A 25,000-nucleotide genomic window follows, 5' to 3' on the forward strand; every position below is an offset into this window, starting at 1 on the left:
TCAGCACCCTGCAGACGGAACGCAGCGTAGATACACCTGGTCACGGGCAGATGGGTCTATCCGCTCAAGGATAGATTACCTGTTTGTGTCCCAAACGCTCTCGGTCAGATCCACCAACGTCAAGCCGGTGTTCTTCTCTGACCACTGCCTCCTGCTGGCTGACTGTCACCTACAGGACGAGCAGCGGGTGGGTAAGGAAAGGTGGAAGATGAACACAAAGCTGTTCACCCCGGGAAACATTGAGGAGCTCAAGAGGGACTACGCAGGTTGGAGAACCGTGAAGCCCCTCTTTGAGTCCCCAGTGGACTGGTGGGAAACAGTAAAAGGGAACATCAAGAGGTTCTTCATCCTCAAAGGTGTTCTGCATTGAGCCATTTGCCGAGTCCATCAGGAAGGATGCGAGCCTGAGAGGGGTAACTATTCCTGGCAGCAGGGGCCTGCAGGTCAAGGCCTCCCTGTACATGGATGACGTCGCCATTTTCTACTCGGATCCGCTGTCCGTGCACAGACTCATGAGCATATGTGACAGTTCGAACGGGCCTCGGGGGCCAAGGTAAAACGAGACAAGAGCGAGGCCATGTTCTTTGAGAACTGGGCCAACCAATCCTCGATCCCCTTCACCGTCAGGACCGACCACCTGAAGGTGCTGAGTATTTGGTTCGGGGGGTGGGGGGGGCTGGAGCGTGTGCCAAGTCTTGGGAGGAGTGTATCAGCAAAGTGAGGCAGAAACTGGGTAGATGGAAGCTACGGTCACTCTCCATCACAGGAAAAAACCTGGTTATCAGGTGTGAGGCACTGTCATTGCTATTATACGTGGCACAGGCCTATTCCCAGAACCTGTGCTGCTGCAGTCACCTGGGCCATCTTCCAGTTTATATGGAGGTTAAAGATGGACTGGGTCCGAAGGGACTTGCTGTACAAGGATCTGGGCAACGGGGGAAAAAATACACCCAATGCCACCCTCACCCTGATGGCCACCTTTGTGTGTGGCTGCATCAAGCTGTGCGTGGATCCCCGGTACGCAAACACCAAGAGTCACTACGTATTGAGGTGAAGGACGCTCTCCAGGCAGTCCGAAACCTGTTGATCTTCCAACTGGAGGAGTTGACCCCGACTGAGTGTTGCAGACTGGCACATTCCAAGGTCCAGGACTATGTGTTGAGGGATGCGCTGAAGCTTGGGGCAGCTGCCACCAAGGCGTGGTGGGGAAAGACCACCGTTTAACGTCTGCCTGTCTAAAGAAGAACAGGGGGCCCATGCAGTCATTTGGGCTCCGCTGACGCCTCAGCTCAATATATGGGTGTATGATTGAAAAATGTACAGACCTGTATATAACAATGATAAATTCTGATCTCTGTATGTAAATGTTTACGTATGTATGGCATGGCCAACTGTACAGACCATCAAATTATTTTATGAATAAACTATATTTTGAAATTTAAAAAAAAGTGAGAGACACTGAGCCATGGCTGAGCCTTCTGTTTAGGTGGATAAGGATCGTCTGCATTGCGCCCTCCTCAGCCCTACACTGGGGCTGCAGCAGTGCCCAGGATAGCCCATACCTTGCCTTGAATCTTGTTACAGTTCAGAAATAATTACAGCAGAAAAAGGCCATTCAGCCCAGCAGACATGTGCAGACACTCAGCTTAACCTTCCATTTCTCAGTCTCACCTCGGTTTATTGAGTTTACATTCAAACATATCGATGGAATTCTCACTTACATGTGATAGTGAGTTCCCGAGGGGATAGGGTTCTCCTAAATTCCCAACTGGATTTCTGAGAGATTCCTTTAGCCCTCCAGTCCTAATTATAGCAAGTGCAAACAGCTGGGTTGAGTCTATTCTATCAATCTCTTTCTTAATCTCAAGAAGTCTCTCAGATCAACCCGAATCTTAGAATCACAGAGATGTACAGCATGAAAACAGACCCCTTAATCCAACTCATCCATGTCGACAAGATATCCCATCCCAATCTAGTCCCACTTGCCAGCACCCGGTCCATATCCCTCCAAACCCTTCCTTTTAATATACCCATCCAGATGCCTTTTAAATGTTGCAATTGCACCAGTCTCCACCGCTTCCTCTGGCAGCTCATTCCATACACATACCACCCTTTACATGAAAACGTTGCCCCTCGGGTCTCTTTTATATCTTTCCCCTCTCACCCTAGTTCTGGACTCCCCCACCCCAGGGAAAAGACTTTGTCTATTTACCCTATCCAAGCCCCTCATGATTTTATAAAACTCTATAAGGTCACCGCTCAACCTCCGACGCTCCAGGGAAAACAGCTCTAGCCTACTCAACCTCTCTTCAAATCCTCCAACCCTGGCAACATCTTTGTAAATATTTTCTGAACCCTTTCAGGTTTCACAACATCCTTCCAATAGGAAGGAGACCAGAATTGCACGCAATATTCTGACAGTGGCCTTGCCAATGCCCTGTACAGCTGCAACCCCTGTACTCAATACTTTGACCAATGAAGGAAAGCATTCCAAATGTCGTCTTCACTATCCTATCTACCTGTGACTCCACTTTCAAGGAGCTATGAACTTACACTCCAAGGTCTCTTCTCAATAAAAGAGCCTCTGCCTTCCTTCCCCAAAGGACATGAGTGAAGCAGATGGATTTGTAGAACAATAGGATCATTAGTTGTCACCGTTACCATTTGGTTTGCTGTCGTACTGTCTTACCATCCCTCTCTGCGGGCTAGACATTCCAGGTTCAAATCCCACCTGCCCCAGAGGCAGAGCTGAAAAGAAATCACAGTCTTCCAAAGTTTTAAAATTAGGTCATTGGATATGGCCAACATTTATTGTCCATCTCTAATTGCTCTTCAGAAGATGGTGGTGAGCTATCTTGTTGACCTGCAGCAGTAGGGTTGACCCACAGTGTCATTAGAGAGGAAAATCCAAGATTTTGACCCAGCGACAGTGAAAGGACTACGCTACATTTCCAAGTCAGAATAGCGAGTGGCTTGGAGGGGAACCTGCAGGGAGTGGTGTTCCCATGTATCTGCTGCCCTTGTCCTTCTAGATAGAAGCGGCCATGGGCTTGGAAGGTGTCGTCTAAGGATCTTTGGTAAGTTTCTGCAGTGCATCTTGCAGATAGTACACACTGCTGTTATGAGCATTGGTGGTGGTGGAGGGATTGGAGGGATGTGGTGCCAATCAAGCGGGGGATGCTTTGTCCTGGATGGTCCCAAGTATTGCTGGAGCTGCACCCATCCAGTCAAATGGAGATTTATGAATTGAATTAAAATTCAGTTTAAACCCATGACCTTGAATGTGGACCTCTCGGCCAATTACCTTCCCACTAAGCTGTGTAACTGTGCTGTTATTTGGTGATCTGCACATCAGATGTCAGGCTAATAGAGAGGTCAATGCTGCACCCACACCTTGGAGGGTCATGTAACCCCCACCCCAAAACGATATGGGGGTGAACCCAGATTGTCTTAAGCCATTGATAAATGCTATGATCAATGGCACAGTCTAACTCAAACAATTTTCCACTCAGCCCAGGGGGCCCCTTCAATAACTAAAGGTTATGACCTGGTGGCTCAGTGATAAGCACGGCTACCTCACAGCACCACGGACCGGGTTCGATTCCACCTTCAGGTGACTGTGTGGAGTTTGCACATTCTCCCCATGTCTGGGCAGGTTTGCTCATGTTTCCTCTCACAGTCCAAAGATGTGCAGGTTATGTGGATTAGCCATGGGAAATGCAGGGTTAGAGTGATGTTGGGGGGGTGAGTGGGATACTCTTTGGATGGGCCCAATGACCTGCTTTCTGTAGAGACTCTAAGGCAGAGGGAAATCACCTCTCGGCAATGTTGAATTCCAGCTGCTAGTTAGTGATAAAAGCTGCCAAGAAGTAACAGGAGATAATTGGCCAAAAACCAAACCTGTCTCGCGTTGCTGGAGACATCACAAAATGAACTCCTGCCCAAAGCTCTAAGAAACCAAAGTGATTTGAACCCAAACTCAAGGAGATCACAAGCAGCACTTGAGCCAAGTTCCTTATGATGTGAAATCCGACGCCTTTAGACTGGATGTTATTTTTAAATGTGTTTCTTTAAATACAGGAGCAATTTTTGGCTGGTTTAATTACATGTGGGGAGATGACAGCCTGTGTTTCAGGCGTGTGACTGTGCACGTTCACACAGTCTCCACGCAAGCAACTCCCCACCCTCGCGCAGATGTCGGAGGCACCCCCCCACCCCAACATTGGCTAGTCGGACAGGGAAGTGTGCCCTGTTTCCTTTCTCGGTTTGCAATGCCGCTTTGGGAAGGAGAGCTGGGATGGCTTCCAGGGCTGGGGATGTAATGAGCAGCGAGCGTTAGATTGAGAGTGCAGAACAAAAGGGACAGCAAATCTGAACTCCAACATGACGGCAGGTGAAAGAAAGGAAAGGGAGAACAACATCATTTGTGGGCAGGACTTTCTATTTGGAGCTGGGGGCTGATATCGGGTTCAGATGTGGGTCACAGTCTCACATTGTCTGCTCCACATTATCCTACGCAAAATCCTGGCAAGCTCCCAAAGCCATTCAGTCAATAAATCACTCTTTAGCAATGGAGGGAGTTACAGCCCACCCTGCTAGCAAGAGAGAGGGTGGAGGAGGACACTTCCAGCTTGAAGTACCCATACGAACATACAGGTGAACCCAGTTCTGGGGATCCTGGTTCAAATCCCCCCACGGCAGATGGTGAAATGTGAATTCAACAAAAAAAAATCTGAAATTGAGAGCTTGATGACGACCAGGAATCCACTGTCAGAAAAACCCATCTGGTTCATTAATGTCCCTGAGGGAAAGAAGCTGCCATCCTAACCTGGTCTGGGCCTACAAGTGACTCCAGGCCCACAGCAATGGGGTTAACACCTAACTACCCTCTCAAGAAAGTGAGGGCTGCAGATGCTGGAGATCAGATTCCAGAGTGTGGTGCTGGAAAAGCACAGCAGGTCAGGCAGCATCCGAGGAGCAGGAGAATCGTCATTTCGGGCATAAGCCCTTCATCAGGAAATTCCTGATAAAGGACTTACACCCAAAATGTTGATTCTCCTGCTCCTTGAATGCTACCTGACTGGCTGTGCTTTTCCAGCACCACACTCAGGAATCTTAACTACCCTCTGGGCAATTAAGGATGGACAATAAATGCTGGCCTAGCCAGCGATGCCCTCATCCCGTGAATAAATAAAAGAAAGCTTCCATATGAGGGACAGGGTGAGGCCACTCTGCCCCTCCAGCCTGCTCTCCATTCAATAAGATCATGATCTGACTGGGACATCAACTCCACATTCCTGCTAACTGCTGATAACCTTTTACCCCCTCGAATAACAAGAATCTATTACTGCCCCCTTAAATATTTTCAAAGACTCTGCTTCCACTGACTTGGAGGGTTGAGAGTCTTTGGAAAACTCTTATTCATGAGAAAATATTTCTCATCATCTCTGTCTCATACTGATAATTCCTGAGTTTGAAAGAATCACCTCTGGTTCTAGATCCTACAATGGGAGGGAGCACTCTCTCCCCATCTATCCCTGTCATGACTCCTCCGTTTGTCTGGGGCAAGTCTCCTTTTAACCTTTTAAACCCTGTCCAACCCATTCACTATTAATCCAGTCAAGCTTCTCTGAACTGATTCCAATGCATTAACACTGGGGAGGCAATGCCCTCATGGTATTATCACTAGACTATTAATCTGGAGATCCAGGAAATATTCTGGGGACCTGAGTTTGAATCCCACCATGGCAGAAGGTGGATTTGAATTTAATAAAGTATCTGTCTGTGTGGAGCTTGCACGTTCTCCCCGTGTCTGAGTGGGTTTCCTCCGGGTGCTCCAGTTTCCACTCACAGTCTAAAGATGAGCAGGTTTGGTGAATTGGCCATGCTACATTGCCACAGTGTTCAGGGATGTGCAGGCTAGGTGAGTTCGCCGTGTGCCGGTAGAGGGGTGAGTCTAGATGGGATGCCCTTCAGAGGGTCAGTGTGAACCCAAAGGGCTGAATGGCCTGCTTCCACACTATAGGGACTCTGTTGTATGATGTATCAGTGACCCGTTCATTCAGCTCATGGCTTTCCTGGTGTACCTCAGCCTGATAGGCCTTCCGGAAGCGATTCCCAGTGCCCTGTGTGAAGGCAGGTCCTGCCACACAGCTGATCACCGCGTGCATGCCATTCTCACAGGGGTGCACTTTCTTCCCAGCCGATACCCGGATGGTGCACTTGGAGAGATGGGACTCATTGCCACTGCACGACACCTTGTGGATCCAGAAGCTCTTCTTCCTGACGGCTGAGGACAGCCTGTCAAAGATAAAATAGAGACTGAGGATGACAAATTCAGTCGCCACTTTCTGTGACTCCATTACACTGCCCATCTGATGGACTGCATCCATCTTTATCCTGAGCCAGTCGCCCATGTGTGTTTTCAAATTGGTGCTAACCATTTGTTACCTTAACACTGGAACCTTAAACTGGATTAATCCATTTTAGTGTTCCCTTGATTTCACTGGATTCCACCAGAGATTCTTGTAACGGGACATACTCTGGTTCCAAGCGAACATTAAAATGTTACAGGCTCTCCTATCAATGGTGAGAGAGTGTTTATCTCACCCTCCTACAAAGCACACCTCCATTCCTGGGACCTTTCACCAATCACCATGGTGTTGAGGTGATGGCTCAAGTCCTGCACAGTGTTGATCGCTCAAAATAATGGGGGCTTGCTTCTGTATCTTGGTTGGGAACCCCCTTTCTTCCACTAGGCAGAACACCAAGTCAAGGCAACGTTGTGTATCTGGTCAGGGTCAAGCTCGGCATTGTGGGAGTGGGCTGCTACCATTCAGTTCTGCATGTCTACAAGTAAAAGCCTTTCAGCGGGCATCCAGCTGAGCGAGGCTGAGACAGACAGATTTTTAATCAAGAAGGGAATCAGGGGATATGGGGAAAAGGCAGGAAAGTGGAGATGAGGATTATCAGATCAGTGAAGCAGACTTGATGGGCTGAATGGCCTACTTCCGCTTCCCTGTCTCACAGGTGTGGAGAGGATTGGGGGACATACTGTGACGTGCACGTAAAATATGTGTAATATATAGCACCAGCAAGGTTACCAAGCAGAAGTTAAAGATTAAAATTTCAGGGCAGTACTATGAGCAAATCCAAAGAGGAAAATGAAAAGAGCATTAGCATTTTTTTGATTTTATATGCTTCCAGTTTTGAATTTAAAAATGTAAAGGGGTTGGCTATCTATCTGTCAAGAATAATCCAATTTTGGTTTACTTGTTGTTGAGAACAATAACAGTATTTATTGCTCAGCTCCATGGTCTCCCCTTGAGGAGGGGGTGGACAGCTCCCTTCTTTAACTACTGCAGTGACTAGGAGGTAAGGCCACCCACAGTATTGTGAGTGAGAAGGTTGTAAAATTATGACCCTGTGACACTGTAGGAAGAGCAATGCATTTCCAAGCCTAGATAGAGTGGATATGGAGAAGATGTTTCTAACTGTAGGAGAGACTTCTTCAGCCAGACAGGGGTGAATCTGTGCGATTCACTGCCACAGAAGGCTGTGGAGGCCAGGTCATTGAGTGTATTTAACACAGAGATAGGTAGGTTCTTGATTATTAAAGAGATCTAGGGTTATGGGGAGAAACTGGGAGAGTGGGGTTGAGAAACTTATCAGCCATGATTGAACAGTGGAGCAGACTCCATGGGGTGAACAGCCTAATTTCTGGTCCTAATAGTCTTATGGAGAGACTAGGACCCGAGCACAGCCTCAGTGTGAACTGAGGTGAGGAGGGATTTCTTCCACCAGAGGGTGGTGAATCTGTGGAACTCATTGGTTGTGGAGGCCAAGTCACTGAGTCTATTTAAGACAGAATTAAATAGGTTCATGATTACTAAAGAGGTCAAGAATTATGGGGAGAAGGCAGGAGAATGGGATTGAGAAACATTTTTGGCATGATCGGCTGGCGGAGCAGACTCGATGGGCCGAGTGGCCTAATTCAGCTGCTATATCTTAAGTCAGGATGGCAAGTGGCTTGGCGGGGAATTTGCTTTGGGCGGTACTCACTTTAATGTGCCACCCTCATCCTTCTAGATGGTAGCAGTGTCAGGTTTGGAAGGTGCTGTCAAAGGAAGCTCGGCCAGTGATTTAACTACACCCCCAGGTAGGAAACAGCACATGTCTCAAGACTCCCAGATAAGGAATATCGCTGATTTGAGGCCAAAAGTCACCAGTATTTTCAGGAACTGAGATATTTTCCTAATCAACCTGTTCAAAGATATTGTTATGCACCTTTGGAGGAGCGGGGAGGGGGGGGAGCTTGAACCTGAGCCTCCTCGTCCAAAAACTGGGACACTACCACTGTGCCACAGAACCCTCCAGCAGCAGATGTCCTTTTTTAAAATAAAACCTAATTTTCAATCAAACTGCTCAGCAATGTTATTGTGTACCTCTGGAACAGTTGGGACTTCAACCCGGGCCTCCTGCTCAAGGAGTAGGGACACTACCACCGCATGAGACAGCCCCTTCCAGCAGCAGCTGGAGCGGCAGCTAACAAGCAGCACTCTTCATAAATATTTTCCCAATTAAAGCAATTAGTCTTTAAATGGGTTGCACCATCATGTCATTAGCAAATAATAAACTCCGTTCTGTGCTCCAAACTTTTAGCGTTTATATCAAACCCTAATGAAAACCTCCTGTTTCCTGACAAGATTTAAAGAAAAAGCATTTGGTTTGGCTGTTGAAACACTAACTTAATTCGCCGCGCAAAGAGGTCATACAGAGAGCTTTGAGACTCACTGCTGTTGGCAGCATAATGTCTGATGTGTCTTTGAAAAACTTAGTAAGCATTACCTGGCTTTGGGATTCCTCATCTTTTGATCCCACAACTTCCTGCACGAAAGGAATGGAAAAGATTAATATATTAGGGGGGAGCATTGATACAAAGCATTAGAGTCAGACAAACGATCAACAGGGGATATAAGATCCCTATTTTTATGTACACATAGGATTAGGAGCTGTATTAATTTCATATGATTATGATTTGGTTCACTTGTAAATGCCTTGTGAGCTTGTCTTGTAGCCAAAATTAGGAAAACAGTCAAATTGCTCATTCCCAGAATTCTTCTGAATGGCAATTTAGCAAGAGCAAGCTTTGTCAAGCAAGTAAATAGATGTTGATAGGAAGCAATGATGAACAAAGGGTCTATAGGCTCCCAGGTAAGAAGGTCACTGATATCACAGGTAAGCACGACAACAGTTAAGGTACTGGAGATCTACTCCACATTAGAGGCACTCTACTGTTAAAAGCCATGTAAATGTATTAAGACATCATTCAATCTGTAGCCAGATGGGACACATGGAATTCACTCATGGGATGGGAGTGCCGCTTGGCTGGGTCAACATTTACCCTCCATCTCTAATTTCCCTTGAGAAGGTGGTAATGAACTGCCTTCTTGAACTGCTGCTGTCCATGTGGTTTAGGTATCTCTACAATGCAGTTAGGGAGGGAATTCCTGGAGTTTGACCCAGTAATAGTGAAGGAACGGCAATACATTTCCGAGTCAAGATGGTGAGTGTGTTGGAGTGGGACTTGGAGGGGAAGTGGTGTTCCCATGTATCTGCTGTCTCAGTGGTGGTGAGATGGTAGTGAATTTAGCATTTACTATAATTTAAATATTTATTACAATTCATCATAAAATAAATATTATAAATTACCATGTTTTTCTTAGAATGACAATTGCTTTAGATGTTGTGTCAATTCTCATTCAAACTCAGTCAAGGACCAACCATACAGGGATGGGAATGCAAGAGCAGATTTTGTTTTCCACTGTGTTGGAGTGTAACAGTGCGTATGGCTGTTACTGGCTAGTAATCCTAACGCTTAAACTCTTAATCTAAAGGACAAAAGTTCAATGGCACTGGAAAGTGAATGTTTATAAATGTTGTTTGAACACACATGTTGTTTGGCTCCATATCCTGTGACTTCCTTATAATCTTTCATGGAATATGGACATCACAGGCAAAGGGAAATTTATAACCCATCCCTAATTACTCGAGAGGATGTTAATCAAAGAATCCTTACAGTGTGGAAGTAGGCCATTTGGCCCATTGAGTCCACATCAACTCTCCAATGTGCATCCTACGCAGACCCATCCCTCCAATCTATCCCTGTAACCCTACATTTTGGATCCACCAAACCTGCACATCTTTGGACACTATGAGGCAATTTAGCATGGCCAATCCACCTAACATGCACATCTTTGTGCACTATGGAGCAATTTAGCATGGCCAATCCACCCAACCTGCACATCTTTGAACACTATGGGGCAATTTCCCATGGCCAATCCACCTAATCTGTACATCTTTTGACTGGGGAGGGAAACTGGAGCACCCGGAGGAAACCCACACAGACAAGGAGAGAATGTGCAAACTCCACACAGACACTTGCCCAAGGCTGGAATCAAACCTGGCTCCCTGGCACTGTGAGGCAGCAGTGCCAACCACTGAGCTGCAGTGTTTTTTGAAGTGTTGTAGTCTCTGTGGTATAGACACACCCACAAAGCTGGCAGTAATGAGGTTCCAGGATTGATTCCATGGTCCCAATGACATTGAAGGAGTGGTGATATGTTTCAAGGCAGGATAGGTGAGTGATTTGGAAGGAAACTTAACAGAGAACACTGAGAGGCAATCGGTACCTAGAGGGTAATTCCCAACAAGAGAACTAAACATGTGGGAAGGAGTAAAAACTGACCAAAAGAATCTCTACACATTCAGATGGACATCCTTCTCACAAAACACCCAAGTGGTTATAGAGGAACTGTATCACATCAAAGGGCCATTCATATTCATTGTTGTTTCACATAACTATCACTGACTGCTGACTGAGTAATGCTGGAGCCAAGACCTTTGCTTTTCTGTTACAGGTATAAACAAGGAGCTGTCACTTTGAAGATCTATATTACTTTAATAACTTCTTTCAATAATTTAATAATAGTTTCTAACTCCAAAGAAGTTAGAAGCTGCTGCCAGTAAAATTGTAATTGTATGTAATATCTTGTGACCGTATTGAAGAGTGGTCTTTATTGCTAGTTTTTTTTTCCCAGATATGTGGAAGAGAAAAGAGTGGTTAGGGAATGAGAATATTTTAAACTCTGGGACATGACCCTGGGTTAGTCTGGCAAGTTTCAAATTAGATACAATCAGAGAGTCATAGAGATGTCTATGACTCAGACCTTCGGTCCAACTTGTCCACACCAACCAGATATGCCAACCTAATCTAGTCTCATTTGCCAGCACTTGGCCCAGATCCCTCTAAATCCTTCCTATTCATATACCCAACCAGATGCCTTTTAAATGCTGTAATTGTACCAGCCTCCACCACTTCCTCTGGCAGCTCATTCTATGCACGTACCATCCTTTGCAGGAAAAGTTTGTCCCTAAGGACCCTTTTAAATCTTATCCTTCTCACCTTAAACCTATGCCCTCTAGTTCTGGACTCCCCCGTCCCAGGGAAAAGACCTTTTCTATTCACCCTATCCATGCCCCTCACGAGTTTATAAAGCTCTATAAGGTCACCCCTCAGCCTCCGATGCTCCAGGGAAAACAGCCCCAGCCTGTTCAGCCTCTCCCTGTAGCTCAGATCCTCCAACCCTAGCAACATTATTGTAAATCTTTTTTGAACCCTTTCAAGTTTCACAAAATCCTTCTGATAGGAAGGAGACCAGAATTGTACGCAATATTCCAAAAGTGGCCTAACCAATGTCCTGTACAGTCGCAACATGACCTCCCAACCCCTGTACTCAATACTCTGACCAATAAAGGAAAGCATACCAAACGCCTTCTTCACTATCCTATCTATCTGCGATTCCACTTTCAAGGAGCTATGAACCTGCACTCCAAGGTCTCTTTGCTCAGCAACACTCCCTAGGGACCTTACCATTAAGTGTATAAGTCCTGCTCTGATTTGCTTTCCCAAAACACAGCACCTCACATTTATCTGAATTAAACTCCACCTGCCACCTCTCAGCCCATCTGACCAAGATCCCATTGTACTCTGAGGTAACCCTCTTCACTGTTCACTACACCTCCAATTTTGGTGTCATCTGCAAACTTACTAACTGTACCTCTAATGCTCACATCCAAATCACAGGCTTCCAATCTGAAAAACAACCCTTCACCACCACCCTTTGTCTTCTACCATCGATCAACAAAACAACAAAAAGTTGCATTCATGTAGTTCCTTCAGCATAGCGAAACATCACAAGGGATGTCACAGGCACACAATCAGACACATTGACAACTGCTGTATTGAGAAAGTGGGACAGCCACTGGGTTTCTTTAAGGGCATTGGTTTCAAGGCAAGATTTTACCCCTCCTGAGGAGGAGTAGAGAGAAAAAGAGAGAGGAGAGAGGGGCAGAGAACTTCAGATGAGGAATTCTAGAGCTCTGGGCCCAGTGAGCTGAAGATACAGTCACCAATGCTGAAAGATAGGAGTCGAGAATAGACAAGAGTCCCCATTTGTAGGAGTGCAGAGTTCCTGGAGAATTCATGTGCTGGAAGAGTTAGACCAATCGGGACGTTACGAAAGGGGTGAACAGTTTAGTCAGGCCAGAATGAGGGGCACTGATTTAAAATTGAAAGTGACCCCCTTTAGCACTGAGATGAGCAGAATTTTATTTTTCCCTCAGAGGGCTGGTGTAACTTTGGAATGCTCTGCCTCAGAAGGCAGTAGAGGTTGGGTCATCGAATATTTTTACGGCTAAGCTGGACAGATTCTTGTTGGCCAAGAGAATTAAAGATTATCGGGGTCGATAGGAATGTGGAATTTGGAACACAAGCAGTTAAGCCAAGACCTTACTGAATGGCGGAGCAGACTCAACGGATCTCTCAGAATTGGCAAATTCAGAGTTGCTGATCCAACATCAGTCAGCAAACACAGAAAGCGATGGGATTTAGAACATAGAACATAGAACATAGAAAAATACAGCGCAGTCCAGCCCTTCGGCCCTCCATGTTGCGCCGATCCAAGCCCACCTAACCTACACTAGCCCACTATCCTCCATATGTCTATCTAATGCCCATTTAAATGCCCATAAAGAGGGAGAGTCCACCACTGCTACTGGCGGGGCATTCCATGAACTCATGACTCGCTGAGTAAAGAATCTACCCCTAACATCTGTCCTATACCTACCACCCCTTAATTTAAAGCTATGCCCCCTCGTAATAGCTGACTCCATACGTGGAGTGCAAGTGTCTTCACGTCAATGTCTATTAAATGTTTTCCACATCAACTAACCACATCTGAGATTTTCCTATTTTCAACGAAAGAGTTTTACCAAGTGACATCCATGGCTCTGAGTAATTTTTCTCGTGCAACCTCTCACCTGGCATCTCATTGGGTACCATTTCCTCCTGCTGCATCAGGTACCCCCTGAGGTGGAAGTGTTAACCACTGCCAGGACCTTCCGCCCTCACCCTCTATACTTGATACTGATCCGCACACCTCCTGTAACACCGCAAACCAGGAGTCGGCCCTCACACTGTGCTGCTAACCATTGTTACCCACAAAGGAAAGGGAAACTTGTCCAGCACTTCCCAGACTGGGAGCCGGAGGTGCATGGGGTGGTAGAGAGGAGACAGTCCGTTTTCCAGCTGTTTTCCAATATAACTGGTCCTTTCCCATTCCATTGTACCTTTGAGCTGAAAATGTGTTGCTGAAAAAGCGCAGCAGGTCAGGCAGCATGGATGACCTGCTGCGCTTTTCCAGCAACACATTTTCAGCTCTGATCTCCAGCATCTGCAGTCCTCACTTTCTCCTCATTGTACCTTTGAGGTTTGATCATGTCGGCAAGTTCAAAGGATGGTATTTGGGCATTCTGACAAGCTGATGCAAACAGACTGTAGGGCTACGTTATTGGAGCCAGTCACGAAACCTAAAAGTTCTCAGTGAGACTTCTAACCAATCAGCCTGCTCGTTTTTCTTAACCTTTGCGTCTTCACGGTGCACATTAAAGGATGCAGACATTCCCTGTGAACCAGGGGGGTGACTTACATAGAAGATAGAACATAGAAAAGTACAGCACAGAACAGGCCCTTTGGCCCATAATGTTGTGCTGAGCATTAATCCTAATGTAAAATAAAATAACTTAATCTACGCAACCCTCAACTCACTGCTATCCATGTGCATGCCCAGCAGTTGCTTAAATGTCCCTAATGACTCTGCTGGTCTCTATATCTCTCTCTGTTGCCTTGAACCACCTACTAGGAAAATTGGGACAGGTTACATTCAACCCCTTCCCAACAATTTAGTTTCTGAACTTTTGAGCTACAAAGACAGACAACACTGGGTTCGCACGCGATATTCCCTGAACTGAAATCATCCCCAACATTCGTGCAATCCTTGCATGGAGAATGAGCACTTGGACAAGGCACCAAAGATAAGCGGATCGCTATGCAGCTGTAGAGAGACTGTCCTTCCGAGAGGGGTGAGATTCTCAAAGGACGCAGAGTCAAGGTGAGTAGACAGGCTTGAGGGAGAGTGTGTTCAAGACTCCTGTTCCTAACAGCAACAAATTCAATGTGGAAAAAACGCGCCTCACTCCAAAATAGCAGTGTTCCCCAGCACCATGCCAACACACACAGTGACTTCAGAAAATGATATAACATGGGCTAAATGGAGTCTTTTGTTTTCATTCAATCGTGAATGTGAAGCTTCAATCTGTCGCCATTAATACAGCCTTCAATACTGAGAACATGCCCAGTTCCTCTCAAAGGACCTGGCTGCGATATTTATAGACATGAAATGGTTTCCTTGGTCAAACAGATGATACCTGATCTAAGTGTTGTCCTATATGTCAGTTCCTATAACAAAATCTGAGTTTGTGTTGGGACAGATATCTTGAAGTTTATTAATAGTGCTATTTGTTATGATATCGCAGACATACTCACAGTCTGGTTTCTGTGCTCACTGACTGTATACCGGTACATGATATAAACGTGGCTGTCTGATTAAACACACTGGGCTAACTCCGAGCAGGGGGTGGGAGGTGAATGAGATCAGGAATCGGGGTAGGATGGAGTCATTGTGCTTTATCGGGAGTGGGGCCCAGGATAGGAACAGGACCAGAGGATGTGATTTCTATCCCGGGCACTGTTTGAAGGTACACTACCTGTCTGTCCCAGAACCTGGACAAATAATATAACATAACAAATAGGTATTTCACAGAGAATCTGCTCTCGATCACTCCGCTCCAGTGACTCTGGCGTTTTGGCATCATGAACACATCTTTTGTGCAAAAATTAATTCCCACCGGCACAGAGATCTTAACTGTAATGTCCTCAGTGATGTTTGAGGTTTTCTCTGTAATGTAAGCCAGGCTCCAGTACAAGAAGCACCAGCCATTCTGCCTCAGTGTTAAATTAGCACCAGCTGCACTTTAACATGACAATATACTTCCCCGACTGATAGGGCTCTCTTAAAAACACTGGATAAAATCCTAAGGCTGCCAGTTTCCAATTCTCATTGACCACCTCAATGCTTCTGACAGAGTATACCCTTGCCAGGTCAAAGTGAAAACTAATCATTGTTGGAGTCAAGTGAAGTATTCTCCTGTTCCACCTCAACTTCAGCCTGTAAAGGGTTGACTTTCACTTGGCCATAGGAACCTGTAACAGGGGTAGGCCATTCAGCCCCTTGAGTCTGTCCTCCCATTTATGGCTGATCTGTGGCCTAGCTCATACCTTTGGCTAATATCCCTTAATACCCCTGCTCAACAAAAAAATGAATCAACCTTAGATTAAACATTAACAGATCCAGCATCTGCTGAAGAGAGTTCCAAACCTCCATCACTCTCTGTGTGTAAAGGTGTTTCCCAATACCTCTCCTGAATGGTCTGGCTATAATTCTCAGAATATATCCTTTGTTTTAGAATCCCCAAACCAAGAACCTCGGAGAGATGATAACCACCAATCTGTCCCAGACCCTCCCATGTAGATGCGACAGTGAAGAAGGCACAACAGCACCTCCTCTTCCTTGAGTGGCTCAGGAAATTTAGCATGTTCTTAATGACCCTCACCGACTTTTACAGATGCACCATGGAAAGCATTCTATCCAAGTGCATAATGGTCTGTTATGGCAACTGCAATCCTCAGGACCGTAACTCCAGAAGGTGGTGTGCACAGCCCAGACCATCATGGAAACCAACTTCCCATTTATGGACCCCACTTACACTTCTCATTGCAGTGCATCTTGAAGGTAGTACACATGGCTGCTGCTGGGAGTTGGTGGAGGGAGTGCATGTATGTGGATGTGGTGTCAATCAAATGGGCTGCTTTGTCCTGGATGGTATGGAGCATCTTGAGTGTTGTTGGAGCTGCACCCATCCAGGCAAGTGGGAAATTTCCTGATGTGTGCCTTATGAAGGTGGACAGGCTCTGAGGAGCCAAGAGATGTATTGCAGGGAAAGTGCTTCAAACTAAATGAGACAATTCAATATATTAATGCAGTTAACTTACAGTGTAATTGAACATCATTATGTTTACTAGCATAAATTCCATCCTATTTATTCTTCTTAATGCTTATTAGTTTCCAATCACTGCAATCTCAGCTACTGACAGCAAGAATTAATAAACACAATGAGCAAAAGTAATGAATCCTCATTTATTGTAATAATGCCCGATAATTCCAATACTTATTGTGTTCCTCTGATTATTGTATCTTTTGATGCATCTCAGGCGATGCAGAGGTGACTATAGTTTTTAAGAGTGCAATAGTTTTATTTATGAGTGTTTCATAATATTGCTGCAATTATAAGATGAATAAGATTTTTAAAGGATTGGACACTCTGGAGGCAGGAAACATGTTTCCGCTGATGGGAGAATCCCGAACCAGAGAATACAGTTTAAAAATAAGGGGTAGGCCTCTTAGAACAGAGCTGAGGAGAAACTTCTTCACCCAGAAAGTGGGCGGCACGGTGGCACAGCAGTTAGCACTGCTGCCTCACAGCGCCAGAGACCCGGGTTCAATTCCCGCCTCAGGCAACTCTCTGTGTGGAATTTGCACATTCTCACCGTGTCTGTGTGGGTTTCCTCCAGGTGCTCCGGTTTCCTCCCACAATCCAAAAATGTGCAGGTTAGGTGAATTGGCCATGCTAAATTGCCTGTCGTGTTAGATGTAGAGGTAAATGTGGGGGAATGAGTCTGGGTGGGTTGCGTTTCAGCGGGTCGGTGTGAACTTGTTGGGCCGAAGGGCCTGTTTCCACATTGTAAGCAATCTAATCTAAGAGTGGTGGGTGCATGGAATGCTCTGCCCCAGAAGGCTGTGGAGGCCAAGTCTCTGGATACTTTCAAGAAAGAGATGGATAAAGCTCTTAAGGATAGTGGAATCAAGGGTTATGGGGATAAGGCAGGAACAGGATACTGATTGTGGATGATCAGCCACGATCATAACGAATGGTGGTGTTGGCTTGAAGGGATGAATGGCCTACTCCTGCACCTATTGTCTATTATTAAATGCCTGCACTCATGCGTACAGCTCAGCTAGTGGGTGGCATCTAGCTACTTGGCTCTGAATATCAATATAGAGAGAGATCAGATTTAGATTTAGGTTTCCTTGTGGTATCAAACAATAAGAAGAATAAAGAACAATACAGCACAGAAACAGGCCCTTCAGCCATCCAAACCTGTACCACCACATTTTGCCCTTTCTTACTAAAACTGCCTTTACTTACAGGATCCATGTCCCTCTATTCCCTTCCTATTCCTGTATTTGTCCAGGTGCTTCTTGAATGTTGCTATTGCGTCTGCTCCCAACATTTCCTCTGGCTGTATGTTCCAAGCACTCACCACCCTTTGTGTGAAAAACCTGCCTCTCACATCACTTTTAAACTTTCCCCCTTGCATCTTGAACCTGTGTCCCCTAGTAACTGACCCCTCCACCCTGGGAAAAAGCCTCATACTTTCCACTCTATCCACGCCTTTCACAATCTTAGAAACTTCTATCAGGTCACCCCTCAACCTCCTGGAACCAGTGAAATCAAATTAAGTCTGTCTAACCTTGCCCCATCCCAGTCAACATCCTGCCAAACCTTTTCTGAACCCTCTCCAAAGCATCCACATCCTTATGGTAGTGTGATGACCAGAAATACAGGAGGACAGGAAGGAGTGGACAATGTCACCATTCTAGCACCATGTTAGGTACAAAGTTTTAATTACAAAAATAGAAAAATAAAATTAAAACTCTCACCACCACAGTCCTCTTTGTATGAAGTAGAAAATGAAGAAATTGCGTTAAAAGTTAAATATTACAGTCCTGTGTTAAGTCATGTGATTTGCAGACACCCTGCGCTAGGCTTTTGGCCGAAGTGGGCACAGTCCCATCACTCCATTCGCCAGGCGCCATGCCTGCCACCACACCCCTCTCCCCAACTTTGCACATCTCAAACTGTCTCGTGACATCAGAGACAACCTTCAGGTTCTCAATTTTAAAACCTCACCCAGCAGCCCCTCAGAAATCTGGCCCCTGTTCTCACAAAGCCTCCTCTTATCCTGCCCATCTCCTCGCCCTAACTCCCAGTTTCTCTGCGGTAAAAACAATGACTGCAGATGCTGGAAACCAGATTCTGGATCAGTGGTGCTGGAAGAGCACAGCAGTTCAGGCAGCATCCAAAGTGCAGCGAAATCGACGTTTAGGGCAAAAGCCCTTCATCAGGAATCACATCAGATGCTCATGCAGCACCATTAATCCAGAATCCCAGTTCCTCTGGCAGAGAGAGCTACTTGACATGGATAAATTTAATCAATTCCTTTTGTAATCCTGGAGACGGGAAGGGAAGGATCAGCACTCTGCTAGCAATCTGGCAAGATGCTTTGCTGTTCTTGTCATTTGGCCAATGTTATGAAGTTATCTGCCATTGAGAGAGAGAGAGAGAGGGACAGAGAGCAGTTGCTGCCTTCGGAATGTCCTGGCACAGTATGGTCTCAGCTGCTAGTTTGTGAAGTAAACACAATCTGAGAACAGGTCCTTCGCTTCACACTCGATGGGTTGCCAACAAAAGTGATGAACCAAGACGATGAAAGTACACATGGCCCATTTCGCCTATGACCCACGGCAGATATTAAGCATCAGACGGCTCTGAGCTAGCCACAGTTTGTGGTGGATCTTGCCGTGTGAAAAACACTTGCTCACCACAGATGCTGCCAAAACGGCCAACTTTCTGCAGCATGTTCTGCTTTTGTTTCATATCTCCAACATCCGAAGTTCTTAGCTCTGTTTTAAGATTCCAGAGGACTTTGATAGGATAGACACTGGGAGGCCTGAAAGGATAGCCACTTAGGGGTCTCACAGGATAGACACTGTGATGCCTGACAGCATAGTGCATGAGGGAACTGACAGGGTAGACACTAAGATAGCTGACAGGATAGACACTGAGGGAGCTGACAGGATAAACACAGGGAGGCCTGACAGGATAGCCACTTAGGGATCTCACAGAGAGACACTGTGATGCCTGACAGCATAATGCATGAGGGAACTGACAGGGTAGACACTGAGGGGCTTGACAGGATAGACACGGAGGGATCTGACAGGATAGACACTGAGGGGCCTGGTTGGAGAAGCACTGAGGGGCCTGACAGGATAGACACTGTGGGAGCTGACAGGATAGCCAATGAGGGACCTGACAGGATCGACACTGAGGGAGCAGACAGAATGGACACTGAGGTGCCTGACAGGATAGACACTGAGGGGCCTGACAGGATAGACACTGAGGGGCCTGACAGGATAGACACTGAGGGGCCTGACAGGATAGACACTGAGGGGCCTGACAGGATAGACACTGAGGGGCCTGACAGGATAGACACTGAGGGGCCTGACAGGATAGACACTGAGGGGCCTGACTGGATAGACACTGAGGGGCCTGACTGGATAGACACTGAGGGGCCTGACTGGATAGACACTGAGGGGCCTGACTGGATATGCACTGAGGGGCCTGACTGGATAGGCACTGAGGGGCCTGACTGGATAGGCACTGAGGGGCCTGACTGGATAGGCACTGAGGGGCCTGACTGGATAGGCACTGAGGGGCCTGACTGGATAGGCACTGAGGGGCCTGACTGGATAGGCACTGAGGGGCCTGACTGGATAGATACTGAGGGGCCTGACTGGAAAGGCACTGAGGGGCCTGACTGGATAGATACTGAGGGGCCTGACTGGATAGGCACTGAGGGGCCTGGCTGGAAAGGCACTGAGGGGCCTGACTGGATAGATACTGAGGGGCCTGACAGGATAGACATTGAGGCGCCTCACAGGATAGACACTGAGGGGCCTGACAGGATAGACACTGAGGGAGCTGACAGGATAGGCACTGAGGGGCCTGGCTGGATAGGCACTGAGGGGCCTGGCTGGATAGTCAGGGGGATATGGGATAAGAGGCAAGGGGGTAGGGGTGGGGAAACAAGGGGCAAAGGTGGAGTCAGGAATATGTCAGGGTTAACCAGGCTCAGGAATGAGGTTGGAATCATGCTCACTGTCTGGACTCACTTAACCAGCTCCAACTCTCACCTCAATGACTCACGTCAGCGGGTGGAGAGTGGGATGGACAGGAGGTGTGACCTGGGTCCTTAAGGAAAGCTCTTTGACCCAGCACGCTGGGGAGAGCATGCGCATTGAGTCGATAAAATGTGGCCAGGGAAGTGCATCGCAGGTCAAGCAGCATCAGACTCAGTCCTGACGAAGGATCCCAACCTGAAACATCGACTCCCCAGCTCCTCACGTGCTGCCTGACCTACTGTACCTTTTTCCCAGCACCACACTTTATTGACTCTCCAGCATCTGCAATCCTCACGATCTCCAAAGCGTGCATTTGGTCAAGGGAGTTCTGTCATGGAAGCTGCTCTGAGGAAATGGTTCAAAATAAGTTTGAACTGAAGTCCATCTGACTCATCCTTCAAAAGCCAGTAATCCAGAGAGGGTCAGCAGTTCAAATTCAGCTCCAGATCCTTGTCTTTGAATGCCAGCCTCTAGCCAGTCAGATCCAACATGATAAATAGCTCAGGACAGCACAGCAGAGATGAGATGAATATGTTACTGCATGCATTTTAATCCCAGCACAGAAGGGGTGGGGTTAAAATTGGGGTTTTAATAAATATAAACTGTGCCTGGTAATGAGAAGTCTTTCCTAAATTGCAATAATCTTTACAAAATGTCCCAGCAAATAACCAATGACAGGAAACACAAACAACTATAAAAATAGAGAGAGAGGTAAACCACAGCCAACTTGGCACCCCACAAAGGGCTTGAAATATCACAACTGTTTACATCTTAAATGTAAGGAGGGTAAATAAGGGAGGGAACCCATTAACGATGAAAGAACTCTTATAATATATTGTTTTCATTTATGGTCATTCCTCACCTGCAGAGATTGGAAGCTGATGTTTCTGAGCTCTTTGGTATGTCATTAAAAGAAATCAGAACAATCTGCTGAAGGATTTGTGATTTTCCAGTCAATACGCAACAACAACTTGCGCTCACGTGGCACCTTTCTGGGCGATGGAAGGCACTTAACCAGAGTGTAATAAAACAGAAAGCACTGAACCACATAAAGGGGGAGACCTGAGCACAGATGACAAATCGCTTGGTCGCATAGGCAGGCTCTGAAGAGCATCTATAGAGTTGAGAGAGAGATGCGGAGAGATTTCGAGAGGAAATTTATGAGGTTAAGGTTCAGTCAGCTAATGGCTGAAGAAACAGATACCAGGGATGGACAAGAGACCATAACTGGAAGAACACGGATATCTCAGCGCGTGGTGCGGTCAGAGACGGTTAGGGAGACAGGGAGAGGACAATGCAGGATTTGGACACTAGAAAGAGGACTTTAAATTCAAGGCATCGCTCCATAGGGATCCAGAATGAGTCAGTGAATCTTCTAGCGGAATTTGCAGAGGTTGACTCTCTCTATCAAGACACTCGTAAGAGACAAAAAAACCTGCAGATGGTGCATTCCGAGGTAGATAAGCAGGAGGCTGGAAGAACACAGCAAGCCTGGCAGCGTCGGGAGGCGGAGAAATCAATGTTTTAGCTGTAACCTTTCTTCAGAACTCATAAGAACAGTGTTCCTTACTAGATGAGCCTTTAAAGTTAGTGTAATTCAGACCAAAACTAGGAATATCAGACACAGGAACAGAAGTAGGCCATTTGGTCCTTTTGAGTCTGCTGTGCTGTTCACAAAGCAGCGTTGATCTGGCCACAGTCTCAGCTTCCTTCTCTGCACCCCATTCCCGTTGACTCTATCAAAAACCCATCTCACTCAGCCTTGATTCAATCTACAAACTCAGTCTCCATTAACATCTCAGGAAGGGAATTCCACACTTTAATGACACTGTTGAGACAAAAAAAGTCTCCTCACATCTGTCTTGAAAAGGTAGACTTTTTATTCTTTATCCCTACTCTCCTAGTTTAATCTCCCCCACATAAAGTAACTTACACCTGGGATCCACTCTATCACTTAGAATTTTTTATGTTTTAATAAGATCGCCCTCTCATTCTCCTAAAACTCTGATAGATATTGGATAATCCTGTTCAAATTTGCTTCCTAAGCCTTCCATCATAAGGATGAATAAAGTGAAATCAATCTATTTCCCTCCAGGTACCAATGAGGCACGTAACTAACAATTACTTGAAGTCTAGATTAGAGTAGTGCTGGAAAAGCACAGTAGGTCAGGCAGCATCCAAGGAGCAGGAAAATAGACATTTCGGACAAAATCTCTTCATCAGGATTCCTTGTGAAGGGCTTTGCCCGAAACGTCAATTTTCCTGCTCCTCGGATGCTGCCTGATCTGCTGTGCTTTTCCAGCACCACTCTAATCTTGACTCTAATCTCCAGCATCTGCAGTACCCACTTTTGCCTCCTTACTTGAAGTCTCCCAGGCTTCAGTACTTCCCAAATGAAGTTTAGGACCTTGCACCCCTGGTTGTTTTGGATTGGGAATGAGTCTACCAAAATGTCAAGATCTACAAAATCCCAGTAACGCACTTTCCTCTCTCTCTCTTACCCATCATACAGGTTTCTCAGCTTTGTAACCACTGTCAACCTCCAGAGTATCCTCTCTGCCAGCAAACTGTCACCTTTATCCACACACAAGGATACACACAACTTGCCTATACCAATAGGTCAGTACTTCACAGTCAGCCCTGGACTGGACCAAGAGCCTCTGGGGATGGGGGAGCCTACCAAACAACTCCATTAGAGAGACTGAGAGACAGAGTGTGAGGGAAAGAGTGTCTGTGTGTGAGCTAGAGTGACTGTGTGAGAGAGTGTGTGTGAATGAGAGAGTATGACTGAGAGAGTGTGTATCAGAGAGAGTGTCTGAAAAAAAGTGTGTGTGCAAGAGAGAGAGTGTGTGTGCGAGACGGCATGTGTGGGTGTGTGCGAGAGACAGTGTGTGAGAGTGTGTGTGTGAGAGAGAGAGAGTCTGTGTGTGTGGGTATGTGCAAGAGCAAGTGTGTGGGTGTGTTTGAGAGAGTGTCTGTGTGTATGAGAGAAAGAGGGTGTATGAGAGAGTGTGTGTGTGAGGGAGACAGTGTGTGGGTGTGTGTGAGAGAGAGAGACTCTGTTTGGGTGTGTGTGTGCGTGACAGTGTCTGTGTGAGAGAGAGAGCATGAGAGTGTGTGTGTGGGTATGTGCAAGAGCAAATGTGTGGATGTGTGTGAGAGAGTATTGTGTGTGCATGTGTGTGTGGGAAGAATAACAGGAAGGCAGAGTACTAGGTCAATGGAAAGATTCTTGGTATTGTGGATGTGCAGAGGGATCTTGGAGTCCATGTCCATAGATCCCTGAAAGTTGCCACCCAGGTGGATAGTGCTGTTAAGAAGGCATATGGTGTGTTAGGTTTCATTGGTAGAGGGATAGAGTTCCAGAGCCACAATATCATGCTGTAACTATACAAAACGCTGGTGCGGCCACACTTGGAATACTGTGTGCAGTTCTGGTCGCCCCATTACAGGAAGGATGTGGAAACATTGGAAAAGGTGCAGAGGAGATTTACCAGGATGTTGCCTGGTCTGGAGGGAAGGTCTTATGAGGAAAGGCTGAGAGACTTGGGTCTGTTCTCATTTGAAAGAAGAAGGCTAAGAGGGGATTTGATAGAGACATACAAGATGATCAGAGGATTAGTTAGGGTAGACAGTGAAAGTCTTTTTCCTAGGATGATGACGTCAGCGTGCACGAGGGGGCATAACTACAAATTGAGGGGTGATAGATTTAAGACTAATGTCAGAGGCAGGTTCATTACTCAGAGAGTGGAAAGGGTGTGGAATGCCCTACCTGCCAATGTAGTTAACTCAGCCACATTAGGGAGATTTAAATAATCCTTGGATAAGCACAGTGGCTCAGTGGTTAGCATTGCTGCCTTGCAGCGCCAGGGACCTGGGTTCGATTCCCATCTCGGGTGACTGTCTGTGTGGAGTTTGCACATTCTGCCTGTGTGGGTTTCCTCCAGGTGCTCACCTTGCCTCCCACAGTCAAAGATGTGCGGGCCAGGTGGATTGGCCATGCTAAGGTGCCCCTAGTGATAGGTGTGTTAATAGGGAGTAGGTGAATGAGTTTGGGTAGGCTACTCTTTGGAGGGTCAGTGTGGACTTGGTGGACCGAAGGACCTGTTTCCGTACTGTAGGGAATCTAATAAAAGCACATGGATGATGATGATGATGGGATAGTGTAGGGAGATGAGCTTAGATTAGTTCACAGGTTAGCGCAACATCGAAGGCCGAAGGACCTGTTCTGCACTGTATTGTTCTATTTCACAGCTCTTAGGTGCACAGTGGTTAGCACTGCTGCCTCACAGCACCAGGAACCCGCATTCAATCTCTGCTTTGGGTGATTGCCTGGTGCAGAGTTTGCATGTTCTCCCCATATTTTGTTGGTTTCCTCCCAGAATCTAAAGATGTGCAGGTTAGGCTGGATTGGCAGGCTAAATTGCTCATAGCGTCCAGGGATATGCAGGTGAGATGGG

General features: G+C 46.4%; 1 protein-coding gene across 1 annotated transcript in view; it reads right to left on the minus strand.

Annotated features, from left to right (window-relative positions):
* loxl4 (lysyl oxidase-like 4) overlaps positions 1-25,000 on the minus strand; it is a 135,805-nt gene that overhangs the window by 67,058 nt on the left and 43,747 nt on the right. Inside the window, exons 5-6 of the mRNA XM_060842498.1 lie at positions 8,848-8,886; positions 6,087-6,300 (exon numbers count right to left, since the gene is read on the minus strand). Coding sequence (XP_060698481.1) covers positions 6,087-6,300; positions 8,848-8,886 — 253 coding nt within the window. The remainder of the gene's footprint in view (positions 1-6,086; positions 6,301-8,847; positions 8,887-25,000) is intronic.

Source organism: Hemiscyllium ocellatum, chromosome 22 (assembly GCF_020745735.1).
Source record: "Hemiscyllium ocellatum isolate sHemOce1 chromosome 22, sHemOce1.pat.X.cur, whole genome shotgun sequence".
In the NCBI taxonomy this organism is placed as follows: Eukaryota; Metazoa; Chordata; class Chondrichthyes; order Orectolobiformes; family Hemiscylliidae; genus Hemiscyllium; species Hemiscyllium ocellatum.